The following is a 13,351-nucleotide window of genomic DNA, read 5'->3' on the forward strand; positions in this document are numbered from 1 at the left end:
CGATGCGTGAAAGTTTGGCGTCAAGTAGGCGGAGAAGACTCGGCGGCTTTTTGTCTGGTCTGGGGGTTAAAGAATCCATTGCATCTGGTCTGTCCTCTGTGCTCAGTGACTTTTGCGTCATACTTGGATCTTTTTTTTCCTTTCAATTGATCAAGCTTTCGATTTTTCCTCCAGCTTTGTCCTCCATCGAGGAAAGCAGCCCAAGATGTCGCAAACCGTCGGAAAGGTACGGTAGCTCCCTTTGATGATGTCTGGGGGGAATCACACCCTGCACCCCTTGGCCATGATCATGAACACCGATCTCTGACTACCATGACCTTGACAGACCCGTCTCGCCTACTCTCGCACATGGCACTATGTCGACGTTGGCTCCGACCCGCGCTCGCTGGGCCGGCTGGCTTCCTCCATCGCCCTGCATCTCATGGGCAAGCACAAGCCCGTCTACGACCCTTCGACGGACTGCGGAGACTACGTCGTCGCTGTCGGCTGCAATGACCTGCGCACTACGGGCAAGAAGCGATTCCAGAAGAAGTACTACACGCATACCACCCGGCCCGGTAGCCTGCGGAGTATGACCATGGACATGATGTTTGAGAAATGGGGTGGAGGTGAAGTTCTCCGAAGGGCTGTCCGGGGGATGCTGCCCAAGAACCGACTCCGTGACAAGAGATTGGCCCGGTTGAAGAGTGAGCACTCTACCTTCCTTCATTACATGGGTTTAAGAGTTGGGGGGAACCAGATTTGCTGACGTTGTGAAACAGCCTTTGAGGGTCTCGCTCACCCCTACGAGGAGAATATTGTCAAACTCGGCAACAAGTCGGTTATTGGAAGCTTGCCGGAGGTTCAGCAGGCGTTCCAGGAGACCAAGACCTCGGCGTGAGACCACGCTTCGGAGAGGGTTGAGGCTGTTTAGATATCTTCCGCCAGGGTAGCGGTGTTTCTGCTTCTGTAACTTTATATCTTCTGTGCTCTTTTACGATCGATTTTTCTCAGCGCATGGGTGGGAGTTTTCTTATGTGATACATTACAATGTTTCCCTCTTTTTTTTTTCTTGTCTGCCAATCACCTTCTTCAAACTGTTCTCCTCCGTTCACAGCGGGATCCAATCGTCTACATGTCGGTGCTTCTGTACTATAGTATTACACAATTGAAGGTTGAATGATTGCTAGATGAATGCCCTATTCCCAGAGACTATGTACAGGTATGCCTTGGCGAAAACTCCGTGACCAGAAACAAATCGAATCTTTCATAAAGCGTTATGCCCTCACAGTCTGGGCTTGGATGTGCGGCCAACAGTGCACTTGATCAAGCCGTTGGGGTTTGTCTGGGGGGCGAACACCTCGGCATCCTTGCCGGTGTTCTTGAGGCCCTTGTGCCAGCTCAGGTCTGCGAAGATACAGTCAGAATGCAGTCGCGAAGAAAAGGAAAAGAAAAAAAAAAAGTAGTTCCTAAGGTCCAAACTCACCAACTTCGAAATAGTGCTTGTTGGGCAGCGAGTACTCGACGGTCTCGATCAGAGGCTCGACGGCCAGGATCTGCTCGGACATCTTGTACATGGTCGCCTGCACACTGGCGCTGTTGTCCTCAGCGAAGGTCTTGAGGGTGATATCGCGGGCCGCAACCCAAGCGGCGTCGAACTTGGGGATGTTGGCGCGGACCTCGTCGAGGCCGCTGAAGCGCTTCCACTGCCAGGTGGCGTCGACATCGGTGCTCAGGATACGGTCCCAGGTCTCCTTGAGGGTGGTGTACTCGTCGCGGAGGAAACCCCAGAACTGCGAGCCGGTGCTCTTGAGCACGGTGAGCTTGGAGATGGAGGACCGGATGTCGATGCCGGTGGTGCGGGCCACATCCACCTGAACGTTGCGGGTCTCCTCGCTGTCGCGGACAAAGGAGTGCGGGTGGGGCTTGCCGTCGATGTTCATGCGCGACCAGCGGTGGGTGACGATGTTGACGTGCGCGGCGTGGATGTGCTTATATTTCTGGATGAAGTGAGAGCCCAGGATGGAGCCGAACAGCTCGGGGGGAGTGACGGGGTTCTGCTTGGCGGTGATGTAGATGGTGTTCTTGATCGAGTCGGTCGCGACAATGACGCTGTTGTCGGCCTTGGTGTAGCTGTTGTACGTTACCCAATTAGTATTGCTCTTCTTTTCCTTCTTCTTCTTTTTTCTCGTTTCTTATGGGGTTTCCTGTTCAGAACACCCCAATCGATGGCTGTTAGACTTACGATGTCTCGATCTCGCCCTCCAGCAGCACGCAGACGGTCATCTCCACCACCGTCTGGACACCGGTCTTTTCATCACGGTGGACCTTGTAGACGCGGACATTGTCCTTTCCGTAGCGAGCAGCAGTGACAGGCATTGTGAATTGTGAGTAGCAAAGATAGCTTCTTCGTTTTGTTTGTGAAAGAAAAAAGCAATGGACTGTCTGAGGAGTAGTTGGAGAAGTCTGCGGGGAAGCTCAAGGGCGATAAGAGTCAAAGAGAGCGATCAAGTTCGTGCCACACGATCTATCGAATCCAGCGAGAAAAGGAAAATAGAAAAAGCTTATGAAGCAGCTGCAACAGCGACAGAACCGCTTTTAAGTCCGATAGCTGTGGACGATCCACGACAACATCGCATGATGGGCGTTCCTGGAGATGGACGTCGGCCACCTCCGAAACCCGCGCAATTGGACGGCCGCAGCCTCCCTACCTACTGATATAAGCATCACCAACGCCGTTTGGTCGATCTTATCGCGGTGTTTGGCGCGGGATTGAGGTCTTAAGGAGCGGAGGATAGTTGGTCTGGTCTCTGCGATGCATTGCATGATCGATTATTTCTGTCTGTGTCTGTATCGGAGCTGTCCTCCTTGATCGCGGAATAGTATGCCATTGATCGCGATCACTGTCAACTCAGTCCAACCCGGAGTGATCCAGATGATGAACGATGAAGGCCAAGGGCTTGCCATACAACCCTCGGTTATTTGAACATGTCTAGGCCATAACTTCAAGATCTCTACGAGGATACGTTCGATAGTTATGAGGCCATGGATCTGATGCGTGCTGATGCTTGGTTTTGGATCGGTGCTGTTGAATGTCTTCATGAGGAATGCAGGGAGAATAACAAATGGATGACATGCCCATCCTCACCATCGGGATGGAGTGCTTCAACACTGTACCCAGGAGATTTACCTACTTACTGTCTATGTGGATTGTTGATCTACATACAAAGTAGCGATTATCTACAACGTCTTTGTTGGCACTTCATGAAGCAACCCATCATTGGCTGCTCTATGCTAGACACTCTAAGCTCTTTGCTCCACAATAAATTTCGAGTTTCTACTATCCATCAGTCTTTCGATCCTATCGTTCCTGGAAGAAGATTCAGATGAGTGCTAGCTCGAAGTTATAGAAATATTGGTTGAATCGCACTATTATGGTGAGCCTTGTATACTGCTAAGAGACCATCGTTAAAAAAGTCTGCGCGCTGGGCTTGCGCCAGCCGATGGGGAACGCAAAGCAACAATTCAGTTATCACGACCCCAATTAAACACTCATTTTCGTTCATAAAGATACAAGATGCTGTCTTGCGCCAGTAAAGGGCCTAAACGCCCTCCGCGATTTCTAGAAATCCGTTCGTCGGCAGCATTCATTGTCGCCACAGTATGGACATCATCATTCACAGTGAGTCCTCCCATCAACCTCCTGGTGATCTGCAATGTATGTTGTTGACGTTTTTTTGAAGGACTATTTCCTGTATGCCATGGTGAGTAGGACTCTCTGTCGATTCGTATGCATGCTACTGCTCACACATCCCGACAGATCGTCCCAGTCATGCCAACAGCCCTAGTAGATCGAGCTGAAATCCCGTTTGCAGAACGTATGCTGCGCCAGCTCCTCTGGCCTTTCACCTAGAGCAACCAGCTGACTTCTGACTTCTGACGGCGCGCCAGGTGAATACTGGGTAAGCGTACTCCTGATGTGCGAGGCAGCCGTTGCCTTCCTCTGCTGCCCCATTTTTGGATACCTTATCGACATCGCACCCTCGCGCCAATTCCCCTATCTGCTCGGGCTCATCCTGCTCGGTGCCTCCATGGGCTTGCTTGCAGTCGCGCACACGGTGTGGCTCTTCGTCACGGCCCGGCTGCTGCAAGGCGGCGCCTCGGCCATGGTGGCCGTCGCCGGGCTGGCGCTGCTGACCGACTCGGTTGCGTTCGACAACCTGGGCCAGACGATCGGGTATCTAGGCTCATCGATTGCGCTGGGCTTCCTGCTCGGCCCGCTCCTGGGCGGTCTGGTGTACGACGCGGCGGGCTACAATGCGGTCTTCGCGATGGCCTTTGCGATCATCGCCGTCGACCTGATCATGCGAGTCGCGGTGATCGAGAAGAAGGTCGCTCGCGCATGGACGTCGGAGCCCGAGCCGGGTCCGAGCCATCCTCGCGAACAAATCCCGGATGAGTCTCGGGGCAAGCATGGTCTGGCTCTGCTGCGGATCGCCAGCCAGCCGCGGGTGCTCATCTCGTGCTGGGCCCTGCTGGTACAGGGCATCTTGTACTCTGCCTTCGACTCGGTGAGTTATCAGCCAGACCTATCAAAAACGAGTCTCAAAGAGCCCCCCTCCCCTCCCATATTTATGCAGCCATCTAACAGAGCCAGACAATCCCCATCTTCGTAGAAACCCGATTCGGCTGGACTCCGTTCGGCGCCGGAATGGCCTTCTTGCCGTCTGCATTCACAGCCCTCTTCGAACCCTACTTCGGTACTTACTCCTCCCACTCCCACTCCCACTCCCCCTCCCATCTTTCTCCTTCACACACACAAAAGCTAACCACCCTCGGGGATCCCCCAGGCTCCATCTCAGACCGCTACGGCGCCCGCCCCGTCACCTTCGCCTGCTTCCTCCTGCTCGCCCCCCCACTAATCGCCCTCCGCCTCGTCACCGACAACACAACCCACGACATCATCCTCCTCCTCTCCCTCCTCACCGTGATCGGCCTCCTCATCAACGCCAGCCTGCCCGCCCTCTACGTCGAGACGCAGCAAGTCCTCGACGACATGGAGCGCGCGCGGCCGGGCGTCTTCGGCCCCCGCGGCGCCGTCGCGCAGGCGTTCGGCATCCAGACCATGGCGCAGTTCGCGGGGCTGTTCCTGGGCCCGTTGTGGGGTGGGTTCGTGGAGTATCGGTTTGGGTGGGGGGTGATGTCGGCGACGTTGGGTGTGTTGGCGGCGGGGACGGCGGTGCCGATGTTGTGGCTTGGGAGGGGAGAAGGGGAGGGCGGGGGCGAGGGTTTGGAGGGCGAGGGCGTTGGGGAGAGGAGGAGGTTGTTGGGGGAGGAAGGGAATGTATAGGGCATGACTATGAGTATACAGTGGAAAGTGTGAATGTGGGTTTTGTATAGATTCTTGGGATAGAAATAGATGGATACAATCATTGTGCTCTTCTCTGCGACTCAAGCCGCAAACCTCACCCATGCGCCATTTACATCTGGCAATGCTACAACATACTAGTCCACGTACCACCTCCTTCAAACTCCATCCCTAAGCATATAAACCCCCTCAGGGGAACTAGAATGATAGAAAATTAAACTTAACAAGACAATGGCATTTTCTTTTCTTCACAAACCCCCTTCTCCCCCCATCGCCCATCAATACCGAAACCAGACGGAAACGCCAAAACACCCATCAGTGCCTCAAACGCCAAATCCACGGATAGTTTTCAAGTCATAATGCTTCATCAAGCTGAGAACAATCGAAGGGCAGAGAGAAGAGGGTGGAGTCGGCTCAAAGACTCAGCTGATCAATGCTCCCCACTCGCCCACTCCCACCCAACCGTCCACCTCCCTTAGTCACCATCCCCAGGCGATAGAACCGCTCCTCTCCCCCCGGGGTTCGACCGCCGATATACCACTTCTCCGGCCCAAGGGCATCCCGGAACCCACCCGAGCCACTGGAACTATCACTCCCTCGTCGCCGCCGGTCATCGGTGTTGGCGATGGGGATGGGATGGGACGAGCCCGGGGTTGGGGGCGACGAAGGCGTGGCACTGGAAGACGGGGACGATTCAGTGCTGCTGGGGGCCGGGTTCAGCGGTGACCGCTGGTGGGAGTGCGGCCGGGACTGGGAGGATGTGGCGGCGCCCGTCGAGGCATGGTGATGGTGGTGGTGGTAGTGGTGGTTGGGGCCTGTGGTCGAGGAGGATGTTTGTTCTGATGACGGAGGGGCACTGGAGCTCGAGCTGGCGCTGGCCTTGGTGGCCATCGCTCGCGCGCTCTGGGAGATCTGGGAAGCGGAGAGCGAGGAGGCGGGGCCTGCGGCAGACTGGGGACCGGCCGTTGAGGCCTTGTACGTTGATTGAGCGCGGAAGGCGGCCAGGAAGTTGGCCAGGAATGGTCTGTTGGTTGACATGGTGGGCGGAATTTCGACGGAGACGGGAAACGTTACGGAGAGAGATCAAGTTCGATACGACGAAGTATTCCGAGTGCTGAAAAGAATCACAGCAAGAAGGGATCTTCGTTTCCAGATGTCTCTTTGTGACCTGTCTCTGGTTGGTCTTTCGGCGAAATGCAAGCGAGGTGATACAGTTGTAGTGGCTAGTGGCGGGTATCTTTCCAAGTTTCCCACTCCCATCCACCGTCCTAGCAAGAACACGCTGTTGGAGCGCAGATTGGACCACGGTAGTGGCGGCTGGATGAACGACTTGGCCTCGAAGGATTTGGCGGAGATTCGGTGTGACTGTGAGAATGGGAAGAGGAGGATGGAGATGGGATGAACCCTGTGTCCGGAGTAATCCCGTTTGCCGTTGCTGGAGCCAATCAGCCGTTGCTGATATCGTCTGGGGAAAAAGCGAGATTCGCCCGGTGACGTCTTCACTTACCAGCAAGTCCTCAGCCGTCGCAGGAGAAACACCCAGCAAAGGGAATATGGACTTGTAAAGAGCGTGATGGATGGAGAATGCGGAGTACTAAGGACAAATGACAAGGAGGAAGAAGAACAGCTGATAACTTGAATGGACGTGAAGGAAGTGGCGATGGCGATGGTGATGGTGATGGTGATGGTGATGGTAATGGAAATGGAATCCGTCAGGGAATCGGCGGAGGGGAAACGTGGGGTTCGATCCACTTAGTTCGGACTGGATAGATCGTCGATAGTTTATGTCAATGACAGGTGGCCGATGAAGTCCAACTGTCCCATCTGTGATCATCTTTTTGGACACGGACTCGATGGGTGAGTGATCCTGATGACTTCGCTGTTCTCTAGCCGTAGGGAAATCCCGGGTCCAGGAGCGCATCTTCGCGCCGGATAGAGGGAAGACAAGAATACCGAGCTCTCTCTATAGATATCTATCTCTCTTACAATGCAGAACAGAAACACGTTGGAATCACTGAATTCTCCCATTTTTTTCCCTGTCTTGGAACTGTCAGGGCTAATCAAACACGGGCTATCTATATAATCTAGTTCTTTTCTCTTTCCTCTTTTTTTTTTTTGGTCTTGACCGTTCCGTTCTTCCTCTTCCTCTGCGATTCCTTTTTTCTTTTCATTTTTCCCCCCCTTCTCCCCTTCTGTGTTCCCATCCCCTGCGCATCCAGACGACAGACCTAGTTGGTCTGCCAGCACCCGGCTCGCCTGGAGAAATCCCATACACCGCCACAATTTTCCAGTCCAGATTCGTCCGAGGATGAGAGTGAGCCTAGCTCGGGAACACGCACAAGTTGCACACTCAAGCGCACAGCACGTAAAGAAGCAACTGGGTTGTGCATCGACCGAGTCCAGTCCCTGCGATGCATATGGTTTCTTGCAACTCAACCGCTCATCGTATGTAAAACAAAGAAAGAAAAAAAAAAAAAAAAAAAAAAAAAGAGACGTATTGCAACCATCCATGTTGGCACATATGAGGAAATGGGAAACAGAAGATCAAGAAGGGGGGAGAAACAACACGGTGAGAATGGAAATTTTATCAAGGAAAAGGCAGAAAATACACAATGTAACCAGAGATGACGAAAATAAAAAAGCAAACAACATGAACACCACAAATGTCTCTTGGCCCAAATCAAGCTCATATGTCCGAGCAGAGCGTACAGAATCTACTTACATGGTTGACAAGGGAAATGAAATGCGGATCTAGACGGCCGTAACGTAATGCAATCAAGAACCCGAACAACTTATCCATCTCCACGCGCGTTCGGCTGGCGAAAAGTACAAGAGGTCATGCGAGTCGATATTCGGAAGGGCGACAGAAAATCCGCTCGCAAGATCTTTTGATCGCGTCGACAAGATGAGGGAAGTGAACAAGAATACAAACACACAATAACACATGCCCAAGTCTATTCGTGGACGCCGGATAAACCACACACCAACCCATCTGCCACTCGTATTGGATCGAGGAAAAAATCAAACCAGATTCGGAACCGCCGCAATACTGCGCTCGCCGTTGAAAATGCTGACCGGAGGAACCCTTTCGTTTTTGGAGGACGGATAAAAGAGAAAAAAGAGAGAGAGAAAAAAAAAAAAAAAAGGATAAAACAGGAAAAACAGTTTGACGCTGTTTGGTGGTTGGATCGGACCGCAATACGTAGACCTCGTCTGTGGGCACGGATGGCGCGACTAGACCCAAATCGAGTCTCAAGAAAACCCCGACCTTCATTAGAAAGACCAATCACCCAAGGGTGTATCGATATTTATGTAAAGTACGAGAAATCAGGAGACATCAAGCGGAGACCAGCCACGTTTTATCTCTGCCGCAGACAGCTATTGTCTTGCAGGTTGAACGGTAACTGGAAAGTAGCAATCGAGTCAGGAATTCGTTCGACTGTATCGAAATGCCACGGTACGCAAAGTTCACCTACCATCACCACCAAGAGTAGTCGAAGCGAGGTAAAGACCGTTCATTCCGTTCTCCTGAGGTCCAGCCGTTGTAGTGGTGGGATAGAACTTGCGCTCGGCATCAACGTGCGCCTGAATGGGCTCCTGGCCGGATGCCATGGACTGGGGGAAAACCGGGTTGATGTAGCCGTCGGAAGCACCAGGCTGGAACATTGTGGTCCAGTCAAGCCCGCCCGCGTGGTTGGGGTCGCCAGGCATCATCGGGCGCTTGGGGTCCACAACAGAAGGCTTTACCTGCTCAACGGAAGGACGGTCAACATTAAGCTGCTGATTAGGTGCATCAGTGCCAGGCTGCACAAGGTACGGGTTCTGCTTGGGAGTGGCCATCCAAGATGCTCTCTGATGGGCCTGTCCATGAGCGAACGCATCATCGTGCTGACCACGGTTCATTCCATTGACAGACGACATCGTAAAGCCCAGAGGCTGCTGATCCGTGTAACTTGGTCGGGCAGTAGCCAGTCCATTTCCATTCACGGTTCCCTCGCCGAAAGTCGCACCCGCAAGCCCATTGGGAGGCGGGACGGTATTACTGACTTCCTCCTGAATAGCCTTTGCGGAGTTCGCCGCAGCTTGAGCTTGAGATCTCTTTAAGTGTGCGTGGGGATGAGACAAGTGAGTTGCTCCAGTCGGGTTGCCGCGTCGGATCGAGCACTTTTGGAAGTGACGCTTGAGAATATCACTGCGGGAGAACGTATCTTTGCAGAGAACGCACATATAGGGACGATCGCCAGTGTCTAATACGGGGAAGGGGGGAAATTTCTCATTAGTATTCACTTCAGATTCCAGACCGGGCTCATTAGGCGGTTTCAAGGATAACTCACGTCTAAGCAGGTGACGCTTCAAGTGCTTGGCATGCAAATACGTCTTGTTGCAGTGAGGGCACGGGAATTTTCCATCCGCGTCCTTGGCGGGGATCGTTGTGTTTTTCGCAGGACCATTGACACCATTGGCGACCGCAGTTGCGCGACCCGGAACGCTCGGGAGGATACCACGTCGGCCTTGAGATCCAACAACCTGAGTGCGAGGAGGCTCCTTAGCAGCATAGGGTCCAGCACCATTCGCGCCAGTGACCGGATCAGCATTCATCCAGGGGGAGGTCTTCCCATCCGGATAGCTGAACGCGCCGGATGGCAAGCCATTGAAATCCGGGCGCCGGTCCCGTGGCGGAGCAGGGGCAATTGGCTGTGGATAAGACTGCGCACTGGAGGCGGGGGGCAGCACACTGTGGGGGGGAGGATAGTGTTGCGGCTGTTGTGCTTGCGCCTGATGGTTCGGGTGCGAAAGGAAGGTCGTAGGTGGCAGGGTACCCACGGTGGTATGGGGCATGATGGGTGCCGCAGACGACGCGTAGACATCGTGGGTTGATGCAGGGTACCTTGACAGATCCGGCCTGTACGGCGGCTGGCCCATGTAGTGGTGAGGGGCGGGAGATTGGCTGTGGTGCGGCTGCAGCGGGGGGAGGGTATGCGGCTGGGACACAGGGTACTGAGGCTGCATGGTGTATTGGGGCATCGGCATACTCGAGATAGGTGTCGAGGAGAGAGGCGTGGAGCCTTGAGACAGGGTGGTGGATGGGGGTCGTGATGGATGAGATCTCGGATCCATCGTGAGGCGGAGGGGTCTAAAGAGACACGCGAAGGAAGTGGAAAAGGGTAGGGCTGAACTGGACACGAAGGATGTTCACGGTATCCCGATCATTGATCACAGACCAGAATGAATTCAATCCTCTTCCCTGATGTCTTGAGACGGGAAGCAAAGCTCAGCGCGATGCAAGGAGCCTTTCAATTGCAACCCACGTTCTTGACTTCTTGAATCCCTTTTTTTTCCTTGACCTTCAGAGATTTCTTCAGTCTTCTTCTTTCCTCTTTCGTCGTTTCGAAAAAAGTTCTTCGCACTGTAACGCGGCGGGAGGAAAGCAGGACAAAGGCGTTTGCGGCGGTGAGGCAATCCCTTCACAGCAACACAGACAGCGACAAGAAGCTGCAGGAACAACAGTCAAGGCGTACAGGATCGAATTCGACTCCACTGCAGAAAGAAGAGAGTCAGGATGAAGTTCAAATGCTTAATCTGAATTCCCCACGGTCACCCACAAGAAAATCAAGTTGTTGTGGGAACTTCTTTTTATCCGCACGTTGTCAGAAGAGTCAATGGTTCTGTATCCACCAGGGAAGCGGCGTGCGAGTGGGTCTTGAACACAACCAGCAGTGCTAGAGTGGGAAATACTAGCCAGAATCTGCTTCGCGTCAAAAAAGACGATGCGCGAGATGGACCAGGATCTTCGGATAAGGTCGGTCAGATACGACAACGAACAACAACAAGAAGAAGAAGAATGTCAAGAACAACGCGTATAGGTGCGGAGATCAGATTGAGTGGAGGAGGAGAGAAGAAGGGGGGGAAGGGAAAAAGAAAAGTACAGGATTTGATAGAAAAGGGCTAAGGGCGAGAGGCGCGAAGGGAAAAGGACGAGTTGAAATTTTTTTTTAAAACAAAAATTGGAAATATGAAAAAAAAGAGAGCCAGAAAAAAAAAATTCAATAAATTCAGAGAAGAGACCTAAAGCACCAAGCCTACTAGGTACCAAGGTAGTTGTCTGGTCACGGGGAATGGAGGGGGGCGACGAACAGCGGCGGCGTAAAGTTAAGTAAAAAGAGGAAACCGAATGGTAACTAACCAAACAACAGGTACGCGCAAGGGGAAAAAAAAAAATTACGGAGTACAGAAAAGAGAAAAAACCAACAAGAAGGATTCGGCAGGTAGACTCACTATTAAGGGAAGATTGATTGGCAGCTTTCGGGGAGAAGACAGTGAGAGGAATAAGAGTGAGAAGAAAGGAAGAAGAAGATCAGACTACATACAGTGCATACCGAGAGGGACGGGCGGTGGCCGATCGTAACTCTAGGAAGGCAAAACACAAGAAAGAAAAGTCGCAAAAAAAGAATAAATAATGTAAATAAAAATAAAAATCAGAGATGCCTATTGCCTACTCCGTACGGAGTATTATTATTATGATCTTTTGTGATCAATATTATTCTCATTAATCTAGCAAATGAAACTCTCTTCTTATTATCAATCATCGACATTCATAATCGTCTTTTTTTTTTTACTTCGGCTATCAACCTTCGAAATAGGAACATTCAATGAGAAGTCTGACTTGTAGGTCTACATGAACTATTATCTCAGTATAAAGAAGAAGAGCAATAGCCACAACAATCGGATACTTGGAAAGGCTCCCATCAAAACATATGGAACGGTTGTGGTGTGCCGTTGAAATGACTTGTACCTCACCCGGTTTCCGATATCCAGCATCCCATGAGCCGAGTTTCGATGTTGTTGTGTTCTTTTTATATCACTACTACGGAATACTCGACACCCATCTTTGCAGTTGTATGTAAATGAAGTAACGATACACACAGCAGGTACCTACCTATTATAGGTTATCAATGCTTGCAGCAGCTATTCCGAACCTATGTTCTCTGTTGAATGTCCTTATCCATCTGCTCCAAATATCAACTCGCTTGGTGCTATTATTGCTCTATCATTCTTCTGCTCTCTTGAGGCATGGAAACGGTCAAACAAGAGACTAGTTCAATGAAACTTTTTACCAAACGTAGGAAAACGGCAAACTCGGCTCAGGACCTAATCAGATGGAGTTCCGAACATGAGCCGGAAGACAGGAGGTCAACAATTGAATTTGGTTGGCAGTGGCGGCAAGCAGGGGAAAATCATGAGGGAATTGCTAGTCGGTCTCGCGAGGAATTGGAATAAATCTAAAATAATGATAATAATAATGATTTACAAAAGGGAAAAAAAAAAAAAACCCCATGAACGTTGTATCATTAATCAACATCCTCCATGGATTCCAAATCTTCATATGATGTTGATGTGGTTTCTCACATTTTCTCGGGAGTTCCTTAGAGACGCAAATACCAGATGATTTTACTTTTTGGATGAGGAAAGTGGTTGGTTATGTCCAAGAAGAGGCCGGGCATGTTCCGAAGACAGTTGTTGGGAGGTACCACGATGGTACACTTGCCACTTACAGATACGTAAAATATACTTGGCAGTGACTTGTTCACAGGTGACGTGCCAGGGTTCCTGAGCAACCTGCCAATCTCGGTCGAGAACGTCAACCACGCAAGCGGTTATGTGCTTCTTTCCAGTTCCAGGACTAGGTTTAGGCCATACTTTATCACGCAATCGGACATGGTTGAAGGACATAGATAGATATCCAGTATATGTCAGGTATTTTGATTGCAGAGCGAGAGTTAGAATTATCAGACTCTACAAAGTATCTACTAAAGCTGTGTCTCGAATTTAAAATCCAGATATTAATAATAATAATAATAATAAAAAAAAAACTAAGATGAAAAATAAAGAAAAAAGAAAAGAAAAGAAAAGAAAGAAACGAACAGCAAGCCATTCGCCCTACGCCATGCAGCTGTAGCCTGTTAAAGGCTGGTAGAAACTTAACCTATGGTCTATGCTGCTTTC

At 51.3% G+C, this 13,351-nt stretch overlaps 5 protein-coding genes across 5 annotated transcripts, besides 7 other annotated features; 2 read left to right on the forward strand and 3 right to left on the reverse strand.

The window, feature by feature from the left end:
• Positions 1 to 205: 205 nt before the first annotated feature.
• Positions 206 to 880, forward strand: ACLA_069520 (mitochondrial 54S ribosomal protein uL13m; the record flags this gene model as incomplete). The annotated part of the gene is made up of 3 exons (XM_001275347.1): positions 206 to 226; positions 326 to 686; positions 762 to 880. 3 exons carry the CDS (start codon positions 206 to 208, stop codon positions 878 to 880), a joined length of 501 nt encoding a protein of 166 aa, XP_001275348.1.
• A 384-nt stretch (positions 881 to 1,264) lies between these two features.
• On the reverse strand, positions 1,265 to 2,358 carry ACLA_069530 (urate oxidase; the record flags this gene model as incomplete). The annotated part of the gene is made up of 3 exons (XM_001275348.1): positions 1,265 to 1,386; positions 1,466 to 2,112; positions 2,225 to 2,358. 3 exons carry the CDS (start codon positions 2,356 to 2,358, stop codon positions 1,265 to 1,267), a joined length of 903 nt encoding a protein of 300 aa, XP_001275349.1.
• A 1,198-nt stretch (positions 2,359 to 3,556) lies between these two features.
• On the forward strand, positions 3,557 to 5,329 carry ACLA_069540 (MFS transporter; the record flags this gene model as incomplete). Its single annotated transcript, XM_001275349.1, has 6 exons — positions 3,557 to 3,661; positions 3,723 to 3,743; positions 3,800 to 3,857; positions 3,931 to 4,550; positions 4,637 to 4,739; positions 4,830 to 5,329. The coding sequence occupies 6 exons, from the start codon at positions 3,557 to 3,559 to the stop codon at positions 5,327 to 5,329; spliced, it is 1,407 nt and encodes a 468-aa protein (XP_001275350.1).
• Positions 4,750 to 4,778: a microsatellite.
• Positions 5,330 to 5,761: 432 nt separating the features above from the next.
• Positions 5,762 to 6,385, reverse strand: ACLA_069550 (uncharacterized protein; the record flags this gene model as incomplete). Its single annotated transcript, XM_001275350.1, has 1 exon — positions 5,762 to 6,385. One exon carries the CDS (start codon positions 6,383 to 6,385, stop codon positions 5,762 to 5,764), a length of 624 nt encoding a protein of 207 aa, XP_001275351.1.
• Positions 6,129 to 6,156: a microsatellite.
• Positions 6,386 to 7,002: 617 nt separating the features above from the next.
• Positions 7,003 to 7,047: a microsatellite.
• Positions 7,007 to 7,046: a microsatellite.
• A 528-nt stretch (positions 7,048 to 7,575) lies between the features above and the next one.
• ACLA_069560 (putative C2H2 transcription factor (RfeC)) lies at positions 7,576 to 10,357 on the reverse strand (the record flags this gene model as incomplete). The annotated part of the gene is made up of 3 exons (XM_001275351.1): positions 7,576 to 7,724; positions 8,824 to 9,594; positions 9,682 to 10,357. The coding sequence occupies 3 exons, from the start codon at positions 10,355 to 10,357 to the stop codon at positions 7,576 to 7,578; spliced, it is 1,596 nt and encodes a 531-aa protein (XP_001275352.1).
• Positions 7,799 to 7,836: a microsatellite.
• Positions 7,812 to 7,835: a microsatellite.
• A 2,828-nt stretch (positions 10,358 to 13,185) lies between the features above and the next one.
• Positions 13,186 to 13,210: a microsatellite.
• The last annotated feature ends 141 nt before the right edge of the window (positions 13,211 to 13,351 follow it).

Source organism: Aspergillus clavatus, genomic scaffold (genome assembly GCF_000002715.2).
Source record: "Aspergillus clavatus NRRL 1 1099423829791 genomic scaffold, whole genome shotgun sequence".
Lineage (NCBI taxonomy): Eukaryota > Fungi > Ascomycota > Eurotiomycetes > Eurotiales > Aspergillaceae > Aspergillus > Aspergillus clavatus.